Source organism: Dendrobates tinctorius, unplaced genomic scaffold, assembly GCF_039654945.1.
Source record: "Dendrobates tinctorius isolate UK_male_01 unplaced genomic scaffold, ASM3965494v1 ptg000239l, whole genome shotgun sequence".
NCBI lineage: Eukaryota > Metazoa > Chordata > Amphibia > Anura > Dendrobatidae > Dendrobates > Dendrobates tinctorius.
In genome coordinates, this window is record NW_027361906.1 from 480,001 (window position 1) to 502,564 (window position 22,564).

Consider the following 22,564-nt stretch of genomic DNA (forward strand, 5'->3'; position numbering starts at 1 on the left):
ATATATATATATATATATATATATATATATATATATATATATATATGTTTGCCTGTTCTTTTCAATGTTCACCACTGTAGGTGAAGATTTGGGTTCTCCAGATGTTTTCCGGTTGATACATCAATGGCAACTTTTTACAGTTCTTAAAATTTAGTATTAGTTTTAGCAGAATGTGCCACTTTTCACACTAAAACGCCACAAAAAGTTAAAGAAGGAAAAGAGCGTTTAAAAAAAATAAAATTAAATAAAATTTCCAAAATGCGTGATCAGTTTGAAAATTGGTGCAAGCACAGTCAACAAATACCACAAGCTAAAAAGAAGTGACTGAAAACTCGCACATTACCTTTTTTTTTTGCTTTGTTTTCAGCCCCTAAAATTGCACATCAATAAAGCCATGTGAGTCCTCCCCAATAAATTACAACCGGTCTGCGGTAAATGGAGGCATTCATTACAAATGCAAAAAATTCCAGCATGATTGTATCTGGGTAGGACGGTTTGTCACTTCTAGATGTTAAAACGTCACTGACCGCAAGCCGTGGTCTTGACAATGATGAGCCATTGAAAAACAACCATGTAAGATTCTACACGGTGTTCGCGGTGTTTTCTGTGCAGGGGATTATTCCTGATCCTGACATGAAGCGGTAATCTAAAAGTCCCTAAGTGCCCGCATCATCCGTCACCCTCTCTAGGCAGTAATTATAGCGGTTTTTCCTAACCATAGACATCTGTGACGCATCCGTCAGACACGTCACTTATAGCCTAGAATCTCGGACTTGTGAGGTCAGGAACGGGCAGGTAAGGGTGCTGATGTGAGACAAGCCGCGGGGACCCCATATTACCTGCATATCTGTGACTTTAGACTCCCCCCAAATGTGACTCTTCACGAGTAGGTGCCACCACCTGCCTGACCGGTGCTACCTATCAATATCTGGCTCTTGGTACCGTCTGCTTGCTGTCAGTGAATGAGAACCAACTGGAGTTGGTGCCGATCAATTCACAGAACTCGGTCTATCTACCACGTCTGACCGCGTCCCACATCCTGGCCACCTCAGTTCTTCTGATTAGCCTGACTGGCTGATGATGCCAAAAGGTAGATAGCAGTTTTTTGGAGTGGCAGACACAGATTACTGACATGGCCGACGTACCCCCCCACTCCACTCGATACAGTATCCTATCACATGGCCGAGACAACGCTGGAGGTTCCCATTCACTGACGGCAAGCAGAGACCTCAAATAGTAGCGACCCTTCTTTTTACACGAGAAAGGCTTCTTCCAGATTCTCCTTGTTATCCCGCCACTTTGTGAAGATTCGGTGCTCCTGGTGCAATTGATCGGCCGTTTCTCCTCTGCGGGGTTATGTATAATAGTGCGCCATTGCACAGACATGACTAGTTGATCTTAAAGGGGCGAATAAAACTTAAAAAAAAAAAAAAAAAAAAAAAAAGTTCTAAAATACTTAAGGGGCCATTATGACTGTCTCCCAACTTTCCTGGACTCCTGAATGTCAGTTGCGACTAGTGACAGCAGAGGCGAGCATATAATACCCGTATGTTAACCAAAGCGACGTCCATTACGTTTTTTTCTGTGAGCGAGCACCCAGCTTTCCCAGACTCCGATCAGCTCCTTGTGTGTTCGGCGGCAGCTCTGATCTTTTCATCCATCTTTCCCGTAGTACAGTAACGCTCTATCTGCGCACAGATTTCCTCCATTCCTGTCAGTTTTGCAGGATTATTTGCTCAGGTTCCCACTCAGTCAGAATCTCCGGCTATGGTTTTTTTTTTTTCCTTGGGTGGAGACTCTCAACAGGATGTGAATAAGAGATGAAATCCATACACAGACGGGTGTCCGCCGCCGCCGCACACTACCTCCCTGCTACTCGCCACAGCTGAACCGCTCTTAAAGGGGACAGCGCACCCCGGGTATCGGCGCTGGATGCTCATAAATATACCGCAGTCATGCACCAGCGGCGTACACTTGTCTTTTTTTATTATTATTTACGCCGGCCGAAAGATGTAAAATCGGCCAAAAAAAATTGTGAGATTTCACACACTTTAGCGCAACATTTCCGCCATTTTGGTTTTCACACAAGTTTTCCTAGAAATGTTTAAATGGTAATTTTATAATTTTACTAAAAGCTTCATAATTAGTTGACAGGGGAACACCTCTAAATGGAGGACCGTTTTCTGAGGTAAATGTATTAAAAAGAAAAAAAAAAAAATGGAGTCCGTTGTCTTATGACCTCTAATGCGGGAACAGATTCAGAGATGCGCCAGTTTTTCTACAGTTTACAGACAAACTGAGGTAAAATAAGGCCAGGTCTGCTGTATGTTTCCTCAGTAAGACGTGTGCAGCCTCCGCTCATGTAGCCAAGATGTCTGACAGGAAAACAAAAACAAGTCTCGTGGCCCGTAGCAACCAATTCCCACACACCTCTCACTTCTTCACCTGGTGAAGGAACATGGAAGCCATATTCCGGTTGTTGTGGGCACAAGGCTGCAGTTTTCTGTCTTTCCGTTTTGATCAGTGATGTTTTTTGTGTGCGGATTCTCATCTCTGATTACTTAATGTTCATTTTAAATCAGATTATGATGAAAATATTTTCAATAATTAACTTCCTGTCATTATAGATTGGCCCGACAGTTACAGAAGGAAGCGCAGTCACCGGCCAACTCGTCTGACTTCACAGAGGATCAGAAGGCAAGTGCTGTCATTTCTGTCATGGCTCACTCTGTACTCTGGACACCGGATGTTAATTTCATAGCAAATACAAGAATATAACTACTATAATACCGCCCCTATGTACAAGAATATAACTACTATATACTGCTCCTATGTACAAGAATATAACTACTATAATACTGCCCCCTATGTACAAGAATATAACTACTATAATACTGCCCCCTATGTACAAGAATATAACTACTATAATACTGCCCCCTATGTACAAGAATATAACTACTATAATACTGCCCCTATGTACAAGAATATAACTACTATAATACTGCCCCCTATGTACAAGAATATAACTACTATAATACTGCCCCTATGTACAAGAATATAACTACTATAATACTGCCCCTATGTACAAGAATATAACTACTATAATACTGCCCCTATGTACAAGAATATAACTACTATAATACTGCCCCTATGTACAAGAATATAACTACTATAATACTGCTCCTATGTACAAGAATATAACTACTATAATACTGCCCCCTATGTACAAGAATATAACTACTATAATACTGCCCCTATGTACAAGAATATAACTACTATAATACTGCCCCCTATGTACAAGAATATAACTACTATAATACTGCCCCTATGTACAAGAATATAACTACTATAATACTGCCCCTATGTACAAGAATATAACTACTATAATACTGCCCCTATGTACAAGAATATAACTACTATAATACTGCCCCTATGTACAAGAATATAACTACTATAATACTGCCCCTATGTACAAGAATATAACTACTATATACTGCTCCTATGTACAAGAATATAACTACTATAATACTGCCCCCTATGTACAAGAATATAACTACTATAATACTGCCCCTATGTACAAGAATATAACTACTATAATACTGCTCCTATGTACAAGAATATAACTACTATAATACTGCCCCCTATGTACAAGAATATAACTACTATAATACTGCCCCTATGTACAAGAATATAACTACTATAATACTGCTCCTATGTACAAGAATATAACTACTATAATACTGCCCCTATGTACAAGAATATAACTACTATAATACTGCTCCCTATGTACAAGAATATAACTACTATAATACTGCCCCATATGTACAGGAATATAACTACTATAATACTGCCCCTATATACAAGAATATAACTACTATAATACTGCCCCTATGTACAAGAATATAACTACTATAATACTGCCCTATGTACAAGAATATAACTACTATAATACTGCCCCTATGTACAAGAATATAACTACTATAATACTGCTCCTATGTACAAGAATATAACTACTATAATACTGCTCCTATGTACAAGAATATAACTACTATAATACTGCCCCATATGTACAAGAATATAACTACTATAATACTGCCCCTATATACAAGAATATACCTACTATAATACTGCCCCTATATACAAGAATATAACTACTATAATACTGCCCCCTATGTACAAGAATATAACTACTATAATACTGCCCCCTATGTACAAGAATATAACTACTATAATACTGCCCCCTATGTACAAGAATATAACTACTATAATACTGCCCCCTATGTACAAGAATATAACTACTATAATACTGCCCCCTATGTACAAGAATATAACTACTATAATACTGCCCCCTATGTACAAGAATATAACTACTATAATACTGCCCCATATGTACAAGAATATAACTACTATAATACTGCCCCCTATGTACAAGAATATAACTACTATAATACTGCCCCCTATGTACAAGAATATAACTACTATAATACTGCCCCTATGTACAAGAATATAACTGCTATAATACTGCCCCCTATGTACAAGAATATAACTACTATAATACTGCCCCCTATGTACAAGAATATAACTACTATAATACTGCCCCCTATGTACAAGAATATAACTACTATAATACTGCCCCTATGTACAAGAATATAACTACTATAATACTGCCCCTATGTACAAGAATATATCTACTATAATACTGCCCCTATGTACAAGAATATATCTACTATAATACTGCTCCTGCCTTATATATGTTCAGCCGGTTGTAGCCGGCAGGTGATTATGACGTATAGCAGTAATATGCTGCTGTAGGTTGGAGTGTGATGTCTCATGGTGTCCGTCAGACATTTCCTGTGTTCTCTCCCAGGGATGTTCTTTCTTCCACATTCGGGAGGCTAGGTAGGGAGCAGTGTCGGAGGGAGGGGGGATATTCTCTGCCAAAACATTACTAATATCAAGTCTTAAAATCTGCATCTCATTTAAGCCTCTTCATGTTGTATATGGAGCGAGAAGATAATTCTGCATTCTTGAAAGATTATCTCAGACCCTGAAAGGACTTAAACAGGAAAGAAACATCAAGTAATAATTCCTCTACTGATTTTTGAAGGCCTCTTGGGCCCCTCGGGGTCGGGCTCTTGCACTCTAGTGATAGATGCTTTGTCAGGAGGCCAGGACTTGACGGACACCTGCAGATTCTGTGCGGGAGATGTGCGGTTCTGGTTTTTTAGGTTAGATGTAATCGTTCATAGGAAACCTGAGGATAAGCGAGATTTATAGCATCACTGGTTATCATCGACTTATCCTGCCGCCCACGTCTCTGAGAAACTGAGCTTTATCACTCTTATTACAGGACGGACTGCAGAAATCCAGAGTCTCATGTCAGCTTATATAATGTGGATATCTGAAATGGATGAGACTGTAAAACCAATACTGTAACTTATTGACTTCCATTGAAGAGTGTTGTGGGCATGCTCTGTGCTTGGAAAATGGAGGAGGGGAGCAACCTCTTGCCCACTGTCATTTGTGTTTTACTGTTACGTATAGAGGACGGTATTATAGTAGCAAAAACCTTCTACTTAATTCATGTTGAAGGCATACTGAGTGACAGGTGCTGGGTGGGCATAGGGTGCTAATCTATCTCCTACCGGTTTGTGGTGTGCTCCTGGGTTACTATAATATTGCACCTTATGTACAATAATACTATAATGCTGCTCCCTATGTACAAGAATATAACTACTATAATACTGCCCCCTATGTACAAGAATATAACTACTATAATACTGCCCCCTATGTACAAGAATATAACTACTATAATACTGCCCCCTATGTACAAGAATATAACTACTATAATACTGCCCCCTATGTACAAGAATATAACTACTATAATACTGCCCCCTATGTACAAGAATATAGCTACTATAATACGGCTCCTATGTACAAGAATATAACTACTATAATACTGCCCCTATGTACAAGAATATAACTACTATAATACTGCCTCCTATGTACAAGAATATAACTACTATAATACGGCTCCTATGTACAAGAATATAACTACTATAATACTGCCCCTATGTACAAGAATATAACTACTATAATACTGCTCCTGTGTACAAGAATATAACTACTATAATACTGCTCCCTATGTACAAGAATATAACTACTATAATACGGCTCCTATGTACAAGAATATAACTACTATAATACTGCCCCTATGTACAAGAATATAACTACTATAATACTGCTCCTGTGTACAAGAATATAACTACTATAATACTGCTCCCTATGTACAAGAATATAACTACTATAATACGGCTCCTATGTACAAGAATATAACTACTATAATACTGCTCCTATGTACAAGAATATAACAACTATAATACTGCTCCTATGTACAAGAATATAACTACTATAATACTGCCCCTATGTATAAGAATATAACTACTATAATACTGCCCCCTATGTACAAGAATATAACTACTATAATACTGCCCCCTATGTACAAGAATATAACTACTATAATACTGCCCCTATGTATAAGAATATAACTACTATAATACTGCCCCTATGTATAAGAATATAACAACTATAATACTGCTCCTATGTATAAGAATATAACTACTATAATACTGCCCCTATGTATAAGAATATAACTACTATAATACTGCCCCCTATGTACAAGAATATAACTACTATAATACTGCCCCCTATGTACAAGAATATAACTACTATAATACTGCCCCTATGTATAAGAATATAACAACTATAATACTGCTCCTATGTATAAGAATATAACTACTATAATACTGCCCCTATGTATAAGAATATAACTACTATAATACGGCTCCTATGTACAAGAATATAACTACTATAATACTGCCCCCTATGTACAAGAATATAACTACTATAATACGGCTCCTATGTACAAGAATATAACTACTTTAATACTGCCCCTATGTACAAGAATATAACAACTATAATACTGCTCCTATGTACAAGAATATAACTACTATAATACTGCCCCTATGTATAAGAATATAACTACTATAATACTGCCCCCTATGTACAAGAATATAACTACTATAATACTGCCCCCTATGTACAAGAATATAACTACTATAATACTGCCCCTATGTATAAGAATATAACAACTATAATACTGCTCCTATGTATAAGAATATAACTACTATAATACTGCCCCTATGTATAAGAATATAACTACTATAATACTGCCCCCTATGTACAAGAATATAACTACTATAATACTGCCCCCTATGTACAAGAATATAACTACTATAATACTGCCCCTATGTACAAGAATATAACAACTATAATACTGCTCCTATGTACAAGAATATAACTACTATAATACTGCCCCTATGTATAAGAATATAACTACTATAATACTGTCCCCTATGTACAAGAATATAACTACTATAATACTGTCCCCTATGTACAAGAATATAACTACTATAATACTGCCCCCTATGTACAAGAATATAACTACTATAATACCGCCCCTATGTACAAGAATATAACTACTGTAATACTGCCCCTATGTACAAGAATATAACTACTATAATACCGCCCCTATGTACAAGAATATAACTACTGTAATACTGCCCCTATGTACAAGAATATAACTACTATAATACCGCTCCTATGTACAAGAATATAACTACTGTAATACTGCCCCTATGTACAAGGGGAGCATTGTGGTTAAACACTTTGTCGCTTTCTAGACCCTTTCTCAGGTATCGTGAACTTGTGCACACAGTTTTTGCCGAGCTTCGAGCTTTTACAGCTTTTTAGGGATTTGGAGCCCTGAAAGTATCTGTGTATGGAAAATGGATCATATCTTGGCAGCCCCCCAGTAGGCATTATTCACTCATGTTCTGAGAAGCGGCCACACCCTGCCTAAATTGTGCAGATGACGGTTCACTTCTGGGCTTGGGTGCAATGTATGTGTGTCCAGGAGACACTTCGTAAACTCTCTTCCCAGTATTATGAGGTCTGCCATCTGGCTCGGGATTCTGTGACACTGGTGACCAACTTTGAGTGCACCTACCTTTGAGGCCACGTGCACATGTTGCTTTTTTTTTTGCGGTTTCGCGGCGGTTTTTACGCACGGAATTGCCGTGAAAACAATCGCATCCCATGCAATCCTGTGGGATTCCACAATGTTGTGCTAATGCTGCAGAATCGCATAGCGGAAAAATATGCAGCATGCTCATTCTTTTTGCGGAATCATGGGGATTCCGCACCCATAGGATTGCATTGAAACGCTCATTTTACGCATGTGGCTATGCCCACCATGCGTAAAGTGAGCGCTTCATGTGTGGATGGTACCCAGGGTCTGGAGGAGTGGAGACTCTCCTCCAGGCCCTGGGTGCCATAATCCTGTAAAAAATAGAATAAAAATAAAAAATATTGTTATTCTCACCTTCCGACGGCCACCGGAGTCCTTCCCGCCTCTCACCACGCTCCCGGCATCTTCCGGTCCCAGTGATGCTTTGCGCGAATGACCGCTGATGACGTTGCGCTCTCGCGAGTGCGACATCATCTCAGGTCCTTTGCACAAAGCATCATTGGGACCGGAAGATGCCGGGAGCGTGGTGAGAGGCGGGAAGGACTCCGGTGGCCGTCGGAAGGTGAGAATAACAATGTTTTTTATTTTTGTAATTATTTTTTACATCCTATCTTTTACTACTGATGCTGCAAAAGTTGCTCACACTTGTAAACACCATGTTTGATAAGTGTGACCAACCTGTCAGTCAGTTTTCCAAGTGATGCTCCAGATCGCTTGGAAAACGCCAGCATTCTGGAGGCTAATTACGCTTGCAAAACGCTAGTTTTTCGCGGGAATTCTGCATGTGAATTTCCCGCGTTTTTCACGCGGCAGGGAGTTGCGGAATTGCCGCGGAAATTCCGCACGTGTGCACATAGCCGTAATCAAGTAGGTTCAGAGCAGCTGGACCCCCAAAGGATATTCCGACCTCAGACATAACTACAGGACGAGCTAAAAATGTCTGATGGATGCAACTTTCACCTATGGGCCTGGTCTTGCACCCCATGGAGATACATTTGCTTCATTCACTTAATTTTGAGGTACAAAAAGTTAGTGAAAGAATTACAGCCAGTGAAATAAGTATTGAACACGTCACTAATTTTCTAAATACAGCTATTTCTAAAGGAGCTATAGACATGAAATTCTCACCAGATGTCAGTAACCACTCATCCATTCCACACAGATAATTTATGGACATCTAAGGAGGATTTCTTTGTGTAATATTGAGAAATGACGCAAGGAAAAGTATTGAACACCCTTACTAAAATTTATTTAATACTTCATGCAAAAGCCTTTGTTGGTAATGAAACTTCAAGATGCCACCTATATGGAGAAACTAGTAGCAGGCATTGCTCAGGTGCGATTTTTGGCCCATTCTTCCACACAAGCACACTCACATCCTGAAGGTCCCATGGGCTAATCCTATGAACTCTGAGCTTTATTTACTTCCTTCCATGCATTTTGTATTGGATTCAGGTCTAGTGATTGGCTCGGCCCTGCTAGCAGCTTGATTTTCTTTCTCTCAAACCAACTAAGAGTTTCCTTGCCTGTGTGCGCTTGGGATCATTGTCTTGCTGAATTGTCCACCCTCATTTCATCTTCCTTATATTGATAGATGGCAGCAGATTTTTATCAAAAATGTCTCGGTATATTTGTCCATTCATCCTTCCTTCAGTTATATGAAGTTTGCTAGCGCCATAAAACCGCCCCAAACCATGATGTTCCCACCTCCAAACTTCACTGTCGTTATGGTGTTTTTGTCCTGATATGTAGTGTCTTTTGGCCTCCAAACATTGTGTGTATTATGACCTCCAAATCCAATTTTGATCTCTTCTCACCAGACTGTATTCTCCCAGTATTTCACAGGCTTGTCTAAATGTTGTTGCGCAAAGTTTAACTTTAAACACGCTTGCTTTTTGTTCAGCAATGGAGTCATGCGTGGTGAGCATGGGTACAGGCCATGGAGGTCGAATGCATTACTTACTACATAAGAGGAATCGACGATTGTACCTGCTGATTCCAGGTCTTTCTGTAGATCTCAACAGGTGGTCCTTGGATCTGGGACAACTCTTTGGTTCTTTTCTTTTCACTCTAACCAAAATCTTGTGGGGAGCAGCTGGACGTAGCCGGTTTATGGTGAAATTATGTTCTTTCCTTTTCTGGATTATGGCCCCAACAGTGCTCACTGGAACTTTCAGTAATTTAGAAATTCTTCTGTAACCAATGCCATCAGTATGTTTTGCAACAATAAGGTTGTGAAGGTCTTGAGATGGAGTTTTACCCATCATGACATGTATCTTGTGCGGCACTTTTTGGTTAAGGATACACTTTTTTTTTTTTTTTTTTTTTTTTATAGGCATCAGTTGAACTATCTGATATCATTTGCACTAAGTGGCAAGATTACCTTCTAGTTACTGATAGATTTCAGCTGGTGTCATGACTATCCAATGCCTTTTTGCACCTCCTCGTCATGTGTTCAATACTTTTTCCATGTGTCATTTCTCATTATTACACATAATTTATGGACATCTATGGATGACTTATTTGCCTGTGTGGATTGGATGGGTTGTTACCGAAATCTGGTGAGAATTTCATGCCAATAGCTCCTTTAGAAATAGATTTACTTAGAAAATCAGGGACGTATTCAATACTTATTTCACACGCTGTAACTTCAATGAAGGGACGTCTCTCTTCTGCTGATATAGGAAGAGTTAATGTTGTTACAGAATTGGCTGCTGGCCCCGTAACATGTTATTAATAATCCTGAACCGAGAGGCTGAGCCGGGAAGTGTGAAAATTAATTTGTGAATTTTGCATATTTCCCCTGATAAGGTGCGCGAGGGCGGCTACTAAGAAATTAATCTAAGAAATCCTGTAAAAATTCTGGAAATATCCGACTGGATCCCCCGGCAGTCTGATGTTTCTAGAGTTCGATGGGCAGAAAGGATTCTATCTTTTCTTTTTTATAAGCTGCCCTAAATATCGGCAGCTGCTTATTCCTCCACTTGTTCAGATATTAAAATTCAGAAATGCTGAAAATATATAAATATATATATATTTTGCTTCAACTTCACAAAGATCTCTCGTCTACTGCTAAGTAATATTCTTGTCATGTCCCATCCTGCAGTCACAACCAAAGCAGCTTTCAAATTGCTGGTTTTCCATTATCTTCAGTTTCCAGGTATTGTGTATATTTATATAAATATAATTAATATAAAATGTATTTTTTTTTCTTTGTGGCAGAAAACAATTGGAAAAATCGCAACATGCCTAGAGCTACGCAGCGCCGCCCTGCAGGTGAGTGTTATGTTTGCTCCTTTAGTTTCTAGTTTGGTGACTGTGATAGGGTGAGTTTTGAGGCATTAAAATTCCTTGCTTCTTGTTATAAAGTAACTAGTATTATTATTTTAGGTGCTTGCAGCCACCACTAGGTGGAGATACTTGCTAACAAGTTTACTCATCTGATGTTTTATTGGAGCTGTGTAAATCTATATGAATTGGGTTCCCCCTAGTGGTGACTATAAATCTGTATGTAGTGAGCTCACACTAGTGGTGGCTGTATAAATCTGTATGTAGTGAGCTCCCTCTGGTGGTGACTGTATAAATATGCATGTAGTGAGCTTCCCCTAGTGGTGACTGTATAAATCTGTATGTAGTGAGCTCCCCCTAGTGGTGGCTGTATATATATGTATGCAGTGAGCTTCCTCTAGTGGTGCCTGTATAAATTTGTATGTAGTGAGCTTCCCCTAGTGGTGACTGTATAAATATGTATGCAGTGAGCTCCCTCTAGTGGTGCCTGTATAAATCTGTATGTAGTGAGCTCCCCCTAGTGGTGGCTGTATAAATCTGTATGTAGTGAGCTCCCCCTAGTGGTGGCTGTATAAATCTGTATGTAGTGAGCTCCCCCTAGTGGTGGCTGTATAAATCCTGTATGTAGTGAGCTCCCCCTAGTGGTTCTTGCAGGTAGTTTAGAATTTTATCTCTTTAACTCTGTGACGTTCTGTATTGGAAAAGCGGAGTGATAATCGGGCCACAGTATTATGGCGTAAGCCTTGAATTCCAGGTTTTATTCCTTACCTGCATCAGATCTGTGGCTTCCCGACCGCACATTTATTTGTCGTGGGGGAAAGGATCGGTTGATAGGTGGAGCAGAGTCTCGGATGCATTGACTGTGCGGTTTATTCTTGGCTGTCGGCCTCTGACAGCTGTGAGATGACTGGCAGCGTGCCAGCACCACAGGACCTGCCGGGGACAGAGTGAATGAATCGCCCCTAGTGTAACCTCAGTCACAGCGTGAAGGGTGTGGGCTCCAGAAAAAGCCAATATTGTGCTGAGCGCGGCGGCCACGGAGTGTATTATTTTAGTGTTATAACTGACGGCTGATGTAACGTTATGTTAATATATCCGGACCCCAGAGCCCCCCATAGTGACGGTGACTATGCTAATACAGGAGAACTACACCCCAATTCATCAGCATAGGAACGGGACCGAGGACGTGGAGACAGATATATTGTGGGGTGACAGCCACGGATTTAATGGAGGACAGGTGTTTCTACATTTCGGGTGGGATCACACTGGGGGGTTTATGTTGTATTTTTGTAACTGCAGCAGGGACTTTGGATTGTACATTATCCATTGCTTGGTGCAGCTGCCGTCATGTCGCTGAGCCCCCCTAAGTCTTCCTCCTCTCTCTCCACAGTCCACACAGAGTCGAGAAGGATTCCAGCTGGAAGAGCTCAAGAAACTAGAACCCAGTAAGTATATACCGTCCTCTGTATACAGGTCATAGCCTAGAATTTAAAGGGTTAACCCAAACTTTGATATTAATGACCTGACTGCTCCGAGATGCAGTACCGGGCATGGTCACTACAGAGTGCGGCGCTCTGCCTGGTAAACAAGGAAAGGGATGTGACACTAACAGCTGATTGTAGGGCTGTCGAGAGCCACAAGCCCACCTGTCTTTAGGAGGGGCCTTTATGCTGGTTATGTGCTGCACATGTGCGCGGGCATGGCGCCATCTCGTACATGGCTGACTGTGTATAGCTGGCATTTACCTGTAACAGCAGCGACCAGAGCTCGCTCCCATCACTGCTGTTCAATGGCGCGGTCAGTCTGTGACGATGGGATCTACAGTAAGTGGCGCGGTCAGTCTGTGACGATGGGATCTACAGTAAGTGGCGTGGTCAGTCTGTGACGATGGGATCTACAGTAAGTGGCGCGGTCAGTCTGTGACGATGGGATCTACAGTAAGTGGCGCGGTCAGTCTGTGACGATGGGATCTACAGTAAGTGGCGCGGTCAGTCTGTGACGATGGGATCTACAGTAAGTGGCGCGGTCAGTCTGTGACGATGGGATCTACAGTAAGTGGCGCGGTCAGTCTGTGACGATGGGATCTACAGTAAGTGGCGCGGTCAGTCTGTGACGATGGGATCTACAGTAAGTGGCGCGGTCAGTCTGTGACGATGGGATCTACAGTAAGTGGCGCGGTCAGTCTGTGACGATGGGATCTACAGTAAGTGGCGCGGTCAGTCTGTGACGATGGGATCTACAGTAAGTGGCGCGGTCAGTCTGTGACGATGGGATCTACAGTAAGTGGCGCGGTCAGTCTGTGACGATGGGATCTACAGTAAGTGGCGCGGTCAGTCTGTGACGATGGGATCTACAGTAAGTGGCGCGGTCAGTCTGTGACGATGGGATCTACAGTAAGTGGCGCGGTCAGTCTGTGACGATGGGATCTACAGTAAGTGGCGCGGTCAGTCTGTGACGATGGGATCTACAGTAAGTGGCGCGGTCAGTCTGTGACGATGGGATCTACAGTAAGTGGCGCGGTCAGTCTGTGACGATGGGATCTACAGTAGGTGGCGCGGCCAGTCTGTGACGATGGGATCTACAGTAGGTGGCGCGGCCAGTCTGTGACGATGGGATCTACAGTAGGTGGCGCGGCCAGTCTGTGACGATGGGATCTACAGTAGGTGGCGCGGCCAGTCTGTGACGATGGGATCTACAGTAGGTGGCGCGGCCAGTCTGTGACGATGGGATCTACAGTAGGTGGCGCGGCCAGTCTGTGACGATGGGATCTACAGTAGGTGGCGCGGCCAGTCTGTGACGATGGGATCTACAGTAGGTGGCGCGGCCAGTCTGTGACGATGGGATCTACAGTAGGTGGCGCGGCCAGTCTGTGACGATGGGATCTACAGTAGGTGGCGCGGCCAGTCTGTGACGATGGGATCTACAGTAGGTGGCGCGGCCAGTCTGTGACGATGGGATCTACAGTAGGTGGCGCGGCCAGTCTGTGACGATGGGATCTACAGTAGGTGGCGCGGCCAGTCTGTGACGATGGGATCTACAGTAGGTGGCGCGGCCAGTCTGTGACGATGGGATCTACAGTAGGTGGCGCGGCCAGTCTGTGACGATGGGATCTACAGTAGGTGGCGCGGCCAGTCTGTGACGATGGGATCTACAGTAGGTGGCGCGGCCAGTCTGTGACGATGGGATCTACAGTAGGTGGCGCGGCCAGTCTGTGACGATGGGATCTACAGTAGGTGGCGCGGCCAGTCTGTGACGATGGGATCTACAGTAGGTGGCGCGGCCAGTCTGTGACGATGGGATCTACAGTAGGTGGCGCGGCCAGTCTGTGACGATGGGATCTACAGTAGGTGGCGCGGCCAGTCTGTGACGATGGGATCTACAGTAGGTGGCGCGGCCAGTCTGTGACGATGGGATCTACAGTAGGTGGCGCGGCCAGTCTGTGACGATGGGATCTACAGTAGGTGGCGCGGCCAGTCTGTGACGATGGGATCTACAGTAGGTGGCGCGGCCAGTCTGTGACGATGGGATCTACAGTAGGTGGCGCGGCCAGTCTGTGACGATGGGATCTACAGTAGGTGGCGCGGCCAGTCTGTGACGATGGGATCTACAGTAGGTGGCGCGGCCAGTCTGTGACGATGGGATCTACAGTAGGTGGCGCGGCCAGTCTGTGACGATGGGATCTACAGTAGGTGGCGCGGCCAGTCTGTGACGATGGGATCTACAGTAGGTGGCGCGGCCAGTCTGTGACGATGGGATCTACAGTAGGTGGCGCGGCCAGTCTGTGACGATGGGATCTACAGTAGGTGGCGCGGCCAGTCTGTGACGATGGGATCTACAGTAGGTGGCGCGGCCAGTCTGTGACGATGGGATCTACAGTAGGTGGCGCGGCCAGTCTGTGACGATGGGATCTACAGTAGGTGGCGCGGCCAGTCTGTGACGATGGGATCTACAGTAGGTGGCGCGGCCAGTCTGTGACGATGGGATCTACAGTAGGTGGCGCGGCCAGTCTGTGACGATGGGATCTACAGTAGGTGGCGCGGCCAGTCTGTGACGATGGGATCTACAGTAGGTGGCGCGGCCAGTCTGTGACGATGGGATCTACAGTAGGTGGCGCGGCCAGTCTGTGACGATGGGATCTACAGTAGGTGGCGCGGCCAGTCTGTGACGATGGGATCTACAGTAGGTGGCGCGGCCAGTCTGTGACGATGGGATCTACAGTAGGTGGCGCGGCCAGTCTGTGACGATGGGATCTACAGTAGGTGGCGCGGCCAGTCTGTGACGATGGGATCTACAGTAGGTGGCGCGGCCAGTCTGTGACGATGGGATCTACAGTAGGTGGCGCGGCCAGTCTGTGACGATGGGATCTACAGTAGGTGGCGCGGCCAGTCTGTGACGATGGGATCTACAGTAGGTGGCGCGGCCAGTCTGTGACGATGGGATCTACAGTAGGTGGCGCGGCCAGTCTGTGACGATGGGATCTACAGTAGGTGGCGCGGCCAGTCTGTGACGATGGGATCTACAGTAGGTGGCGCGGCCAGTCTGTGACGATGGGATCTACAGTAGGTGGCGCGGCCAGTCTGTGACGATGGGATCTACAGTAGGTGGCGCGGCCAGTCTGTGACGATGGGATCTACAGTAGGTGGCGCGGCCAGTCTGTGACGATGGGATCTACAGTAGGTGGCGCGGCCAGTCTGTGACGATGGGATCTACAGTAGGTGGCGCGGCCAGTCTGTGACGATGGGATCTACAGTAGGTGGCGCGGCCAGTCTGTGACGATGGGATCTACAGTAGGTGGCGCGGCCAGTCTGTGACGATGGGATCTACAGTAGGTGGCGCGGCCAGTCTGTGACGATGGGATCTACAGTAGGTGGCGCGGCCAGTCTGTGACGATGGGATCTACAGTAGGTGGCGCGGCCAGTCTGTGACGATGGGATCTACAGTAGGTGGCGCGGCCAGTCTGTGACGATGGGATCTACAGTAGGTGGCGCGGCCAGTCCGTGACGATGGGATCTACAGTAGGTGGCGCGGCCAGTCTGTGACGATGGGATCTACAGTAGGTGGCGCGGCCAGTCCGTGACGATGGGATCTACAGTAGGTGGCGCGGCCAGTCTGTGACGATGGGATCTAAATGGTGCAGTCCCTTTGGGTTATCGATTAGGGCGCACATGATCGGCGACAAGAACACAGGGTGCCGGAATACTCTGCTATATAGTGAGGGAGACTTGTACCCAAAATCAGCAGCCCCATTATAGTTCGGCATGGCAGGATATTGTACAAGCGACCCAAAGCTCATCGGCTCAGGTCCTCTAGGGAAAATGGAAAAAATTTAAAAAAAAAAAAAATATATATATAACCAAATATGCCCCAAAATGGTGGTAATAACAATCAGTTCATATTATTTTTTATTATATATATATATATTTATTTTTGTATAATTTTATTACTATTCTATTTTATTATATAACTGATATCATAAAAAATATATATACGGTGATTGTTGCTGAAAAAGTAGAAAAAAAAATAAAAAATGTTATTTCTCTTGGAAAAAGGAGAAAAATAAAAGGAAAGCGCAGAAATGAAAATTGGCCGCAGCAGGAAGGGGTTAATGGCATTGAATTTAATTCTATGTTGAATGAGTTTTTGGAGAAATCGTGTATTTTTTTTTTTTTTTTTTTTTAACTCTTGCTGTTCTCCCACTTTCTAGTCCTGGACAACCTTCTAACATTCAACAAAGAATTCCCCTTTGATGTTCAGCCCGTCCCTTTAAGGTAGGTACACCCCCCCCCCCCCCTTCCCACCACTCCGTCTGCATGGCAGTGAGTGGCGGTGGAGTGCCGGTCTATGGGCTGTATTACAGGTTTTTGTTTTGTTTTTTATTGCCAGCCATGGTTCCTCGATACATTGTGTATTTGTGTACTGTGTCCCAGTTTGGCCAAAATTAAAGGGGTTGTCCACATGGGCAATTTTTTGTTTTTTAATTCAATATTCATCGATCTCCCACCACTTACATTCCAACGCTGCTCGTCCCCCTGCCGCAGAGATGGTGTGTGACCTCTGCAGCTAATCACTATATGAGGCGGGTCACCGCTGCCACCGGTGATTGGTTGAACAGTCTCGAGGGACCAGGAAGTAGCGGACCCGAGAACGGAGCGGCAGGAGGTCAATGAGGTGGAGGTCTGCGGTGAGTGACAATTAGCACAGTCAGACGTGGAGGAGATGTGCGTAGAATTTGGCATTGCTGAAATCCTAGAAGTCGCACCCCCGCATATCGGTGCCTCCCGTGACTTGAGTCTGGCATTACTGGGTATACAGAGGGTATACACAGCTCTCGCTGACCTATTTAGGCTGCAGCGGATTACAGCAGAACATCTGTCGTGGGATCGCGCTCTGCTGCTGCCTCCTCCGCTGAGTGGGAGTGATCAGCATTGTCTGCTGCCTGGACATCTTGTGTGTCGCCTCCATAGACTGCGGCGTCCTCTACGTCCCTCTCCATCGTCCATTCTAATCTTTCCCCTGCTATGAGGTTTAGACAAATTTATTTTTCTGTTTTCCAGGAGGATTTTGGCCCCAGGAGAAGAAGAAAACTTAGAAGTGGAGGAGGAGGAAGAGGATGGAGGCGCCGGGGTCGGCTCTCCAGACTCCTTTCCAGCTCGGGTGCCTGGTAAGGACAACGGGTGACTGTGCAGCGCTCAGAGCAATGGCTGCCGCCTTCCAGGAGCAGCGCTGCACCTATGGGTCATGTCTGGTATTGCAGTTCAAATCTATTGAAGGGAAACTGTAGTACCACGCTCGGCCTGAGGACAGGCGTGGCACTTCTACAATTGGCGTGGATTGTGTAGCTGTATTGGTCATTAGAGTAGGACAGATACATGACCTGATGTGAATCGGCAGATGAGACGTCGCTGGCTCCGCTCACCTCCTGACATGTAAGTGAGAGGAGCAGGGGATGTTCAGTTAAGGAGGAAAATCGTGTGCCCCTTCGCGAGAACGGCACATATAATCTTTGTCCTGGTCAATCCCCTAAATCTCCATTAAATGTTAAGACACTTTACATCTACTTTCCATATCTCATTTCTTACAGGTCACATCTTCTCTACTCCACTCACATCCAAAGCTGCATTTAGAGCCATACTGCTTCTTCCTCATGACCAATTGTAGCCAGCAAAATTGTGAATGCAGCTCTGGAGGTGATTGGATCGCTTTGAGGGTGGGATATGTATAAGCCACGACTGCTATTTTGGGGTCACAATACTTGGAGGGTTCGCCACCCCCATCGCGGTGCTCAGGATATAACCATACAATGTATTACTAACATTTATAGAAACGAGAGCTGCCTGTTCTAATAAATGTGCCTCCTTGTATTTCCCTCCGTGTTTGTGCCCTGCTTGGTTGTGCCCCCATCGTTGTGCTTGGTGTTTCCCGCACCCATGCATGGTCTCCTCATTTGCATGTGCCCCATCATTGCCCATGTCAGGAGCCATCCAAGGTATGAACGCAGGATCATGTTATGCTTTTTTTTATGTTTTGTAGTTCTTGTGTAGTTCTGACTCCCCTCTCATTTTTCCCCTGAATTACAATGCATCACTAGTAAGTGTTTTATTTCACCCCAGTGCTGGATTCACATCTATAATGCTCAGTGCTGCTGTACAATGTCCTTCATGCTGCTTCTGAACATCTGTTACATAGACATGAGAGGTTCCTACTCTCTTATCTCTGCATGTGCTGCTTATGGGAAACATCATGGCAGTTACTCTGCACCCACTAGATTAGAGATGACTGATAGACATCATAGTAGCTACTGTCCACCCACTAGCTCAGATATGGAGACAAAAACTAGATACAAGTCAAATAATGGCTGGAAATAGTGTTATTTTTCATGTACACACAAGACCAGGATCTCTGTAAATAAAACTGCACGCAGTCACCACTAGGGGGAACCAATCAAAGACTGATTTATGATGAAGCTGTGAGCTCCCCTTAGTGATGAGTACAAGCAGCCAGAATTCTGGTGCTCACATCTAAAGCTGAGAGGCGACTTGATCGCATGGTTATACGGTTACAGCTCAAGTAATAATGGTGAATGGGGTCTTGTTGCAACCTGACAGAGATCCATCACACGTAAAAACCTGGGTGGGGTCTAACATTAGCGTCCTCTTACTGTCTGATCAGCCTCACACACATCAGTGTTTGTCTAGACCTGGCGATAGTAAGCTGTGGCAGGATATCCATGTTATAGGAAAGCTTCTGTAACCCGCTAGTTCACTATGAGATAAAGTTTAATCTTCATCTTTACTGTAGGCTGTAAAACGAGACTGTTTGTGTCTGGAGTGTAGTCTGTTTTGCTGCCACCTTGTGGCAATAGGAAAAGCCGCAACTTAATTTTCAGATGATTTTGCCTTTCGTGTCCTATCAGAGGGTGAAATCCTGGAGTTAATTCTCCAGACTCTACCACCTAATATAATATATATATTTCCTACTGAACCAGGAACTCTCCTTCCCCGACTGCCCTCCGAGCCTGGGATGACCCTTCTCACCATCAGAATTGAGAAAATCGGCTTGAAAGACGCCGGTCAGTGTATTGACCCCTACATGACGGTCAGTGTGAAGGGTGAGTGTCCTTAAATTTCACTCAGACAGTGGGTACCGAGGTCTCTGACTACATCGGGGGTTTGCCTTGGGGGGGGGGGCAGCGGAGTCGGTTTTGCCTTGGAACGGGGAGAGGACAGTGGAGCTGGGTGTGTGGAGGGCAGCAGAGCCAGGTTTGTGTTGGGTTCGGCAGAGCCAGGTTTGCCTTGGGGGGCAGCGGGGCCGTAGTATAATGCTCCAGTTATGGCAGTGTCCGGCCGGCGCTGTAATCCCGGGTTTTGCACTCTTTCCTCCCGGGAGCTGTATACTGCGGCTGCCCCTTTTCCGGGAGTCCTGCTCTCCCGGCTCCACAACTGCTGTCAGTAGATTTTCTCTCCCATGTTCTCATCTGGCGCGCTCACTGCTCCACACCTTTGGATCGAGATTGATGCTGCCGCCGCTGGAGCGGTGCATTGTGGGAGATGGTTGTGTCTTCTTTCCTTATTTTCCTTTACTCTGTCGCCTCATTGGGGGACACAGAACCATGGGTGTTATGCTGCTGTCCACTAGGAGGCGACACTATGCATAATCTGAAAAAGATTATCTATGGCTCCTCCTCTGCAGTTTACACCCCTGGACGGCGTTAGCCTTCTCCAGTTTTTGCTTAGTGTCGCATAGGAGGCACACCTAAAAAAAATTTTATTCTTTTTTTTCACTCCGTTTTTTTCGACGGGATTACAGATGAAGAAATGTGGGTCTCCTGTGAGACCCCCGGCATGGCTCCTTCCTCAGCCCCCTATTACTGGGTGCCCAGTTGAAGTCGAGATGGCTATTCCCCATGTCGCTCCTTCCCCAGTCCTTCGGGTGCTGGTTCGAAGTCGAGACCCCCCTCCTTCCCCAATTCCTTTTTGGTTTCCGGGTTGAGGTTGAGGCGAGGATAAAGCCCCCTGATGGTGACAGCAGCACCCTCCCTAATCCCCCTCTGGGGGCATTAGGTTGAGACGCCTCAGGTAGGGTCTGTACAGGCAGCACTCTGCAGCTCCCAACAGCATAAGCACACTGCGGCTGCATCCAGGGACCCCAGCCTGCTGCGGGCTCCTGTCGGGGCCGGGGGGGAGTGCAGGCAGGCATGGCACAATAGAAACACAGGGCTCCCTGTGCCCCTGTCTCTGCGGCAGCACCAGCTCTATAGTGCCTCAGGGGGACCCCTTACAGGGCCCCCCTTCCGCTTATAGCCCCACTGCTATCCTGCCTTTAGATCCGGGGGAGTCCGGGTCAGATCCGACCCCCTCCCGAACTTCCGCGCCGGCCTGGAGCCTTTCTGGGCATCAGGCATCTAATATTGGCCGCGGCTTCGGCCTAGCTGAAGCCGCCGCCTCCTCTCCGCCCCCCGGATAACAAATATGACTCTACAGTGTCATAGAGGGGGCGGATCGAGACAGGGTGCGTTTTTTCAGCTCTCCGCCCCCTTCTTCCCCTTCCTCTTCTTCTCGGCGGCCATTTCTGCTGCAGGACATCAGCAGGACCAGGCCAGCCAGTCTCCTCCGGGGGGCACAGGACTGCGGATCTTCGGCGCTGGACCTTGGGGCACACTGGTGGGGTAAGATCACAGCTTGGTTCTTTACTCGGCTATGAATCCATATTCCCTATAAGGCTCCCCTATAGGTTCCTCTGCAGGAAGGTCCTGACCACCGACGCAAGTCTGACGGGTTGGGGTGCGGTGCACTTACATCTTACATCATAGGGCAAGTGGTCACCAGTGGAGGCGAACATGCACATCAACATCCTGGAAATTCGTGCCATCCTCCTGGCGTTGAGAGCCTTTCGTCACTTACTGGCAGCCTCTCATATCAGAGTACAGTCGGACAATGCCACGGCTGTGGCATATGTGAACCACCAAGGCGGGACACGCAGTACCCAGGAGATGAGAGAAGTGACACACATCCTCCACTGGGCGGAAGACACTGGGTCGGTACTCTCTGCGGTCCACATTCCGGGTGTGGACAACTGGGAAGCCGACTTCCTCAGCAGACAAGAAATGGACTTGGGAGAGTGGTCTCTCCATCCCGAAATTTTTCGCCAGATCTGCCATCGCTGGGGGACCCTGGACGTGGACTTAATGGCATCCCATTTCAATGCCAAGGTCTCCAACTTCATGGCCAGAACACGCGATCCGCAGTCGCTTGGAGCGGATGCCCTGGCTCAGGACTGGACCCAGTTCCAGCTTCTGTACATCTTTCCACCTCTCCCCCTGATATCCAGAGTGGTGAGGAAGATCAAACAAGAAGTAGTTCCAACCATCCTAATCGCGCCAGACTGGCCCAGACGTACATGGTACGCCGACGTCGTACAACTTAGAGCAGACGCCCCCTGGCGTCTCCCCGACCGTCCCGATCTTGTGTCACAAGGCCCATTCTTCCACCAGAATTCAGGGGCTCTCAATTTGACGGTGTGGCCCTTGAGACCTGGGTTCTAACCCAGGAGGGCTCTCACCGGACGTCATTGGAACCATGATCAGGGCACGGAAGCCAGCCTCTGCCAAGACTTATTACCGTACCTGGAGAGCATTCTTTACTTGGTGTGAATCTCGCGACCAGGTCCCACTCACTTATTCTCTCCCCA

At 45.6% G+C, this 22,564-nt stretch overlaps 1 protein-coding gene across 2 annotated transcripts in view; it reads left to right on the plus strand.

Moving 5' to 3' along the window:
* The window catches only part of AIDA (axin interactor, dorsalization associated), a 32,154-nt gene that overhangs the window by 4,668 nt on the left and 4,922 nt on the right, over nucleotides 1-22,564 (plus strand). The window contains exons 2-8 of one of the 2 annotated variants that reach the window (XM_073556784.1): nucleotides 2,628-2,697; nucleotides 11,312-11,365; nucleotides 12,768-12,822; nucleotides 17,082-17,145; nucleotides 17,932-18,038; nucleotides 18,852-18,863; nucleotides 19,863-19,985. In XM_073556784.1, the coding sequence (XP_073412885.1) occupies nucleotides 2,628-2,697; nucleotides 11,312-11,365; nucleotides 12,768-12,822; nucleotides 17,082-17,145; nucleotides 17,932-18,038; nucleotides 18,852-18,863; nucleotides 19,863-19,985 (485 nt within the window). The remainder of the gene's footprint in view (nucleotides 1-2,627; nucleotides 2,698-11,311; nucleotides 11,366-12,767; nucleotides 12,823-17,081; nucleotides 17,146-17,931; nucleotides 18,039-18,851; nucleotides 18,864-19,862; nucleotides 19,986-22,564) is intronic. The other variant, XM_073556785.1, reaches the window with a different exon arrangement.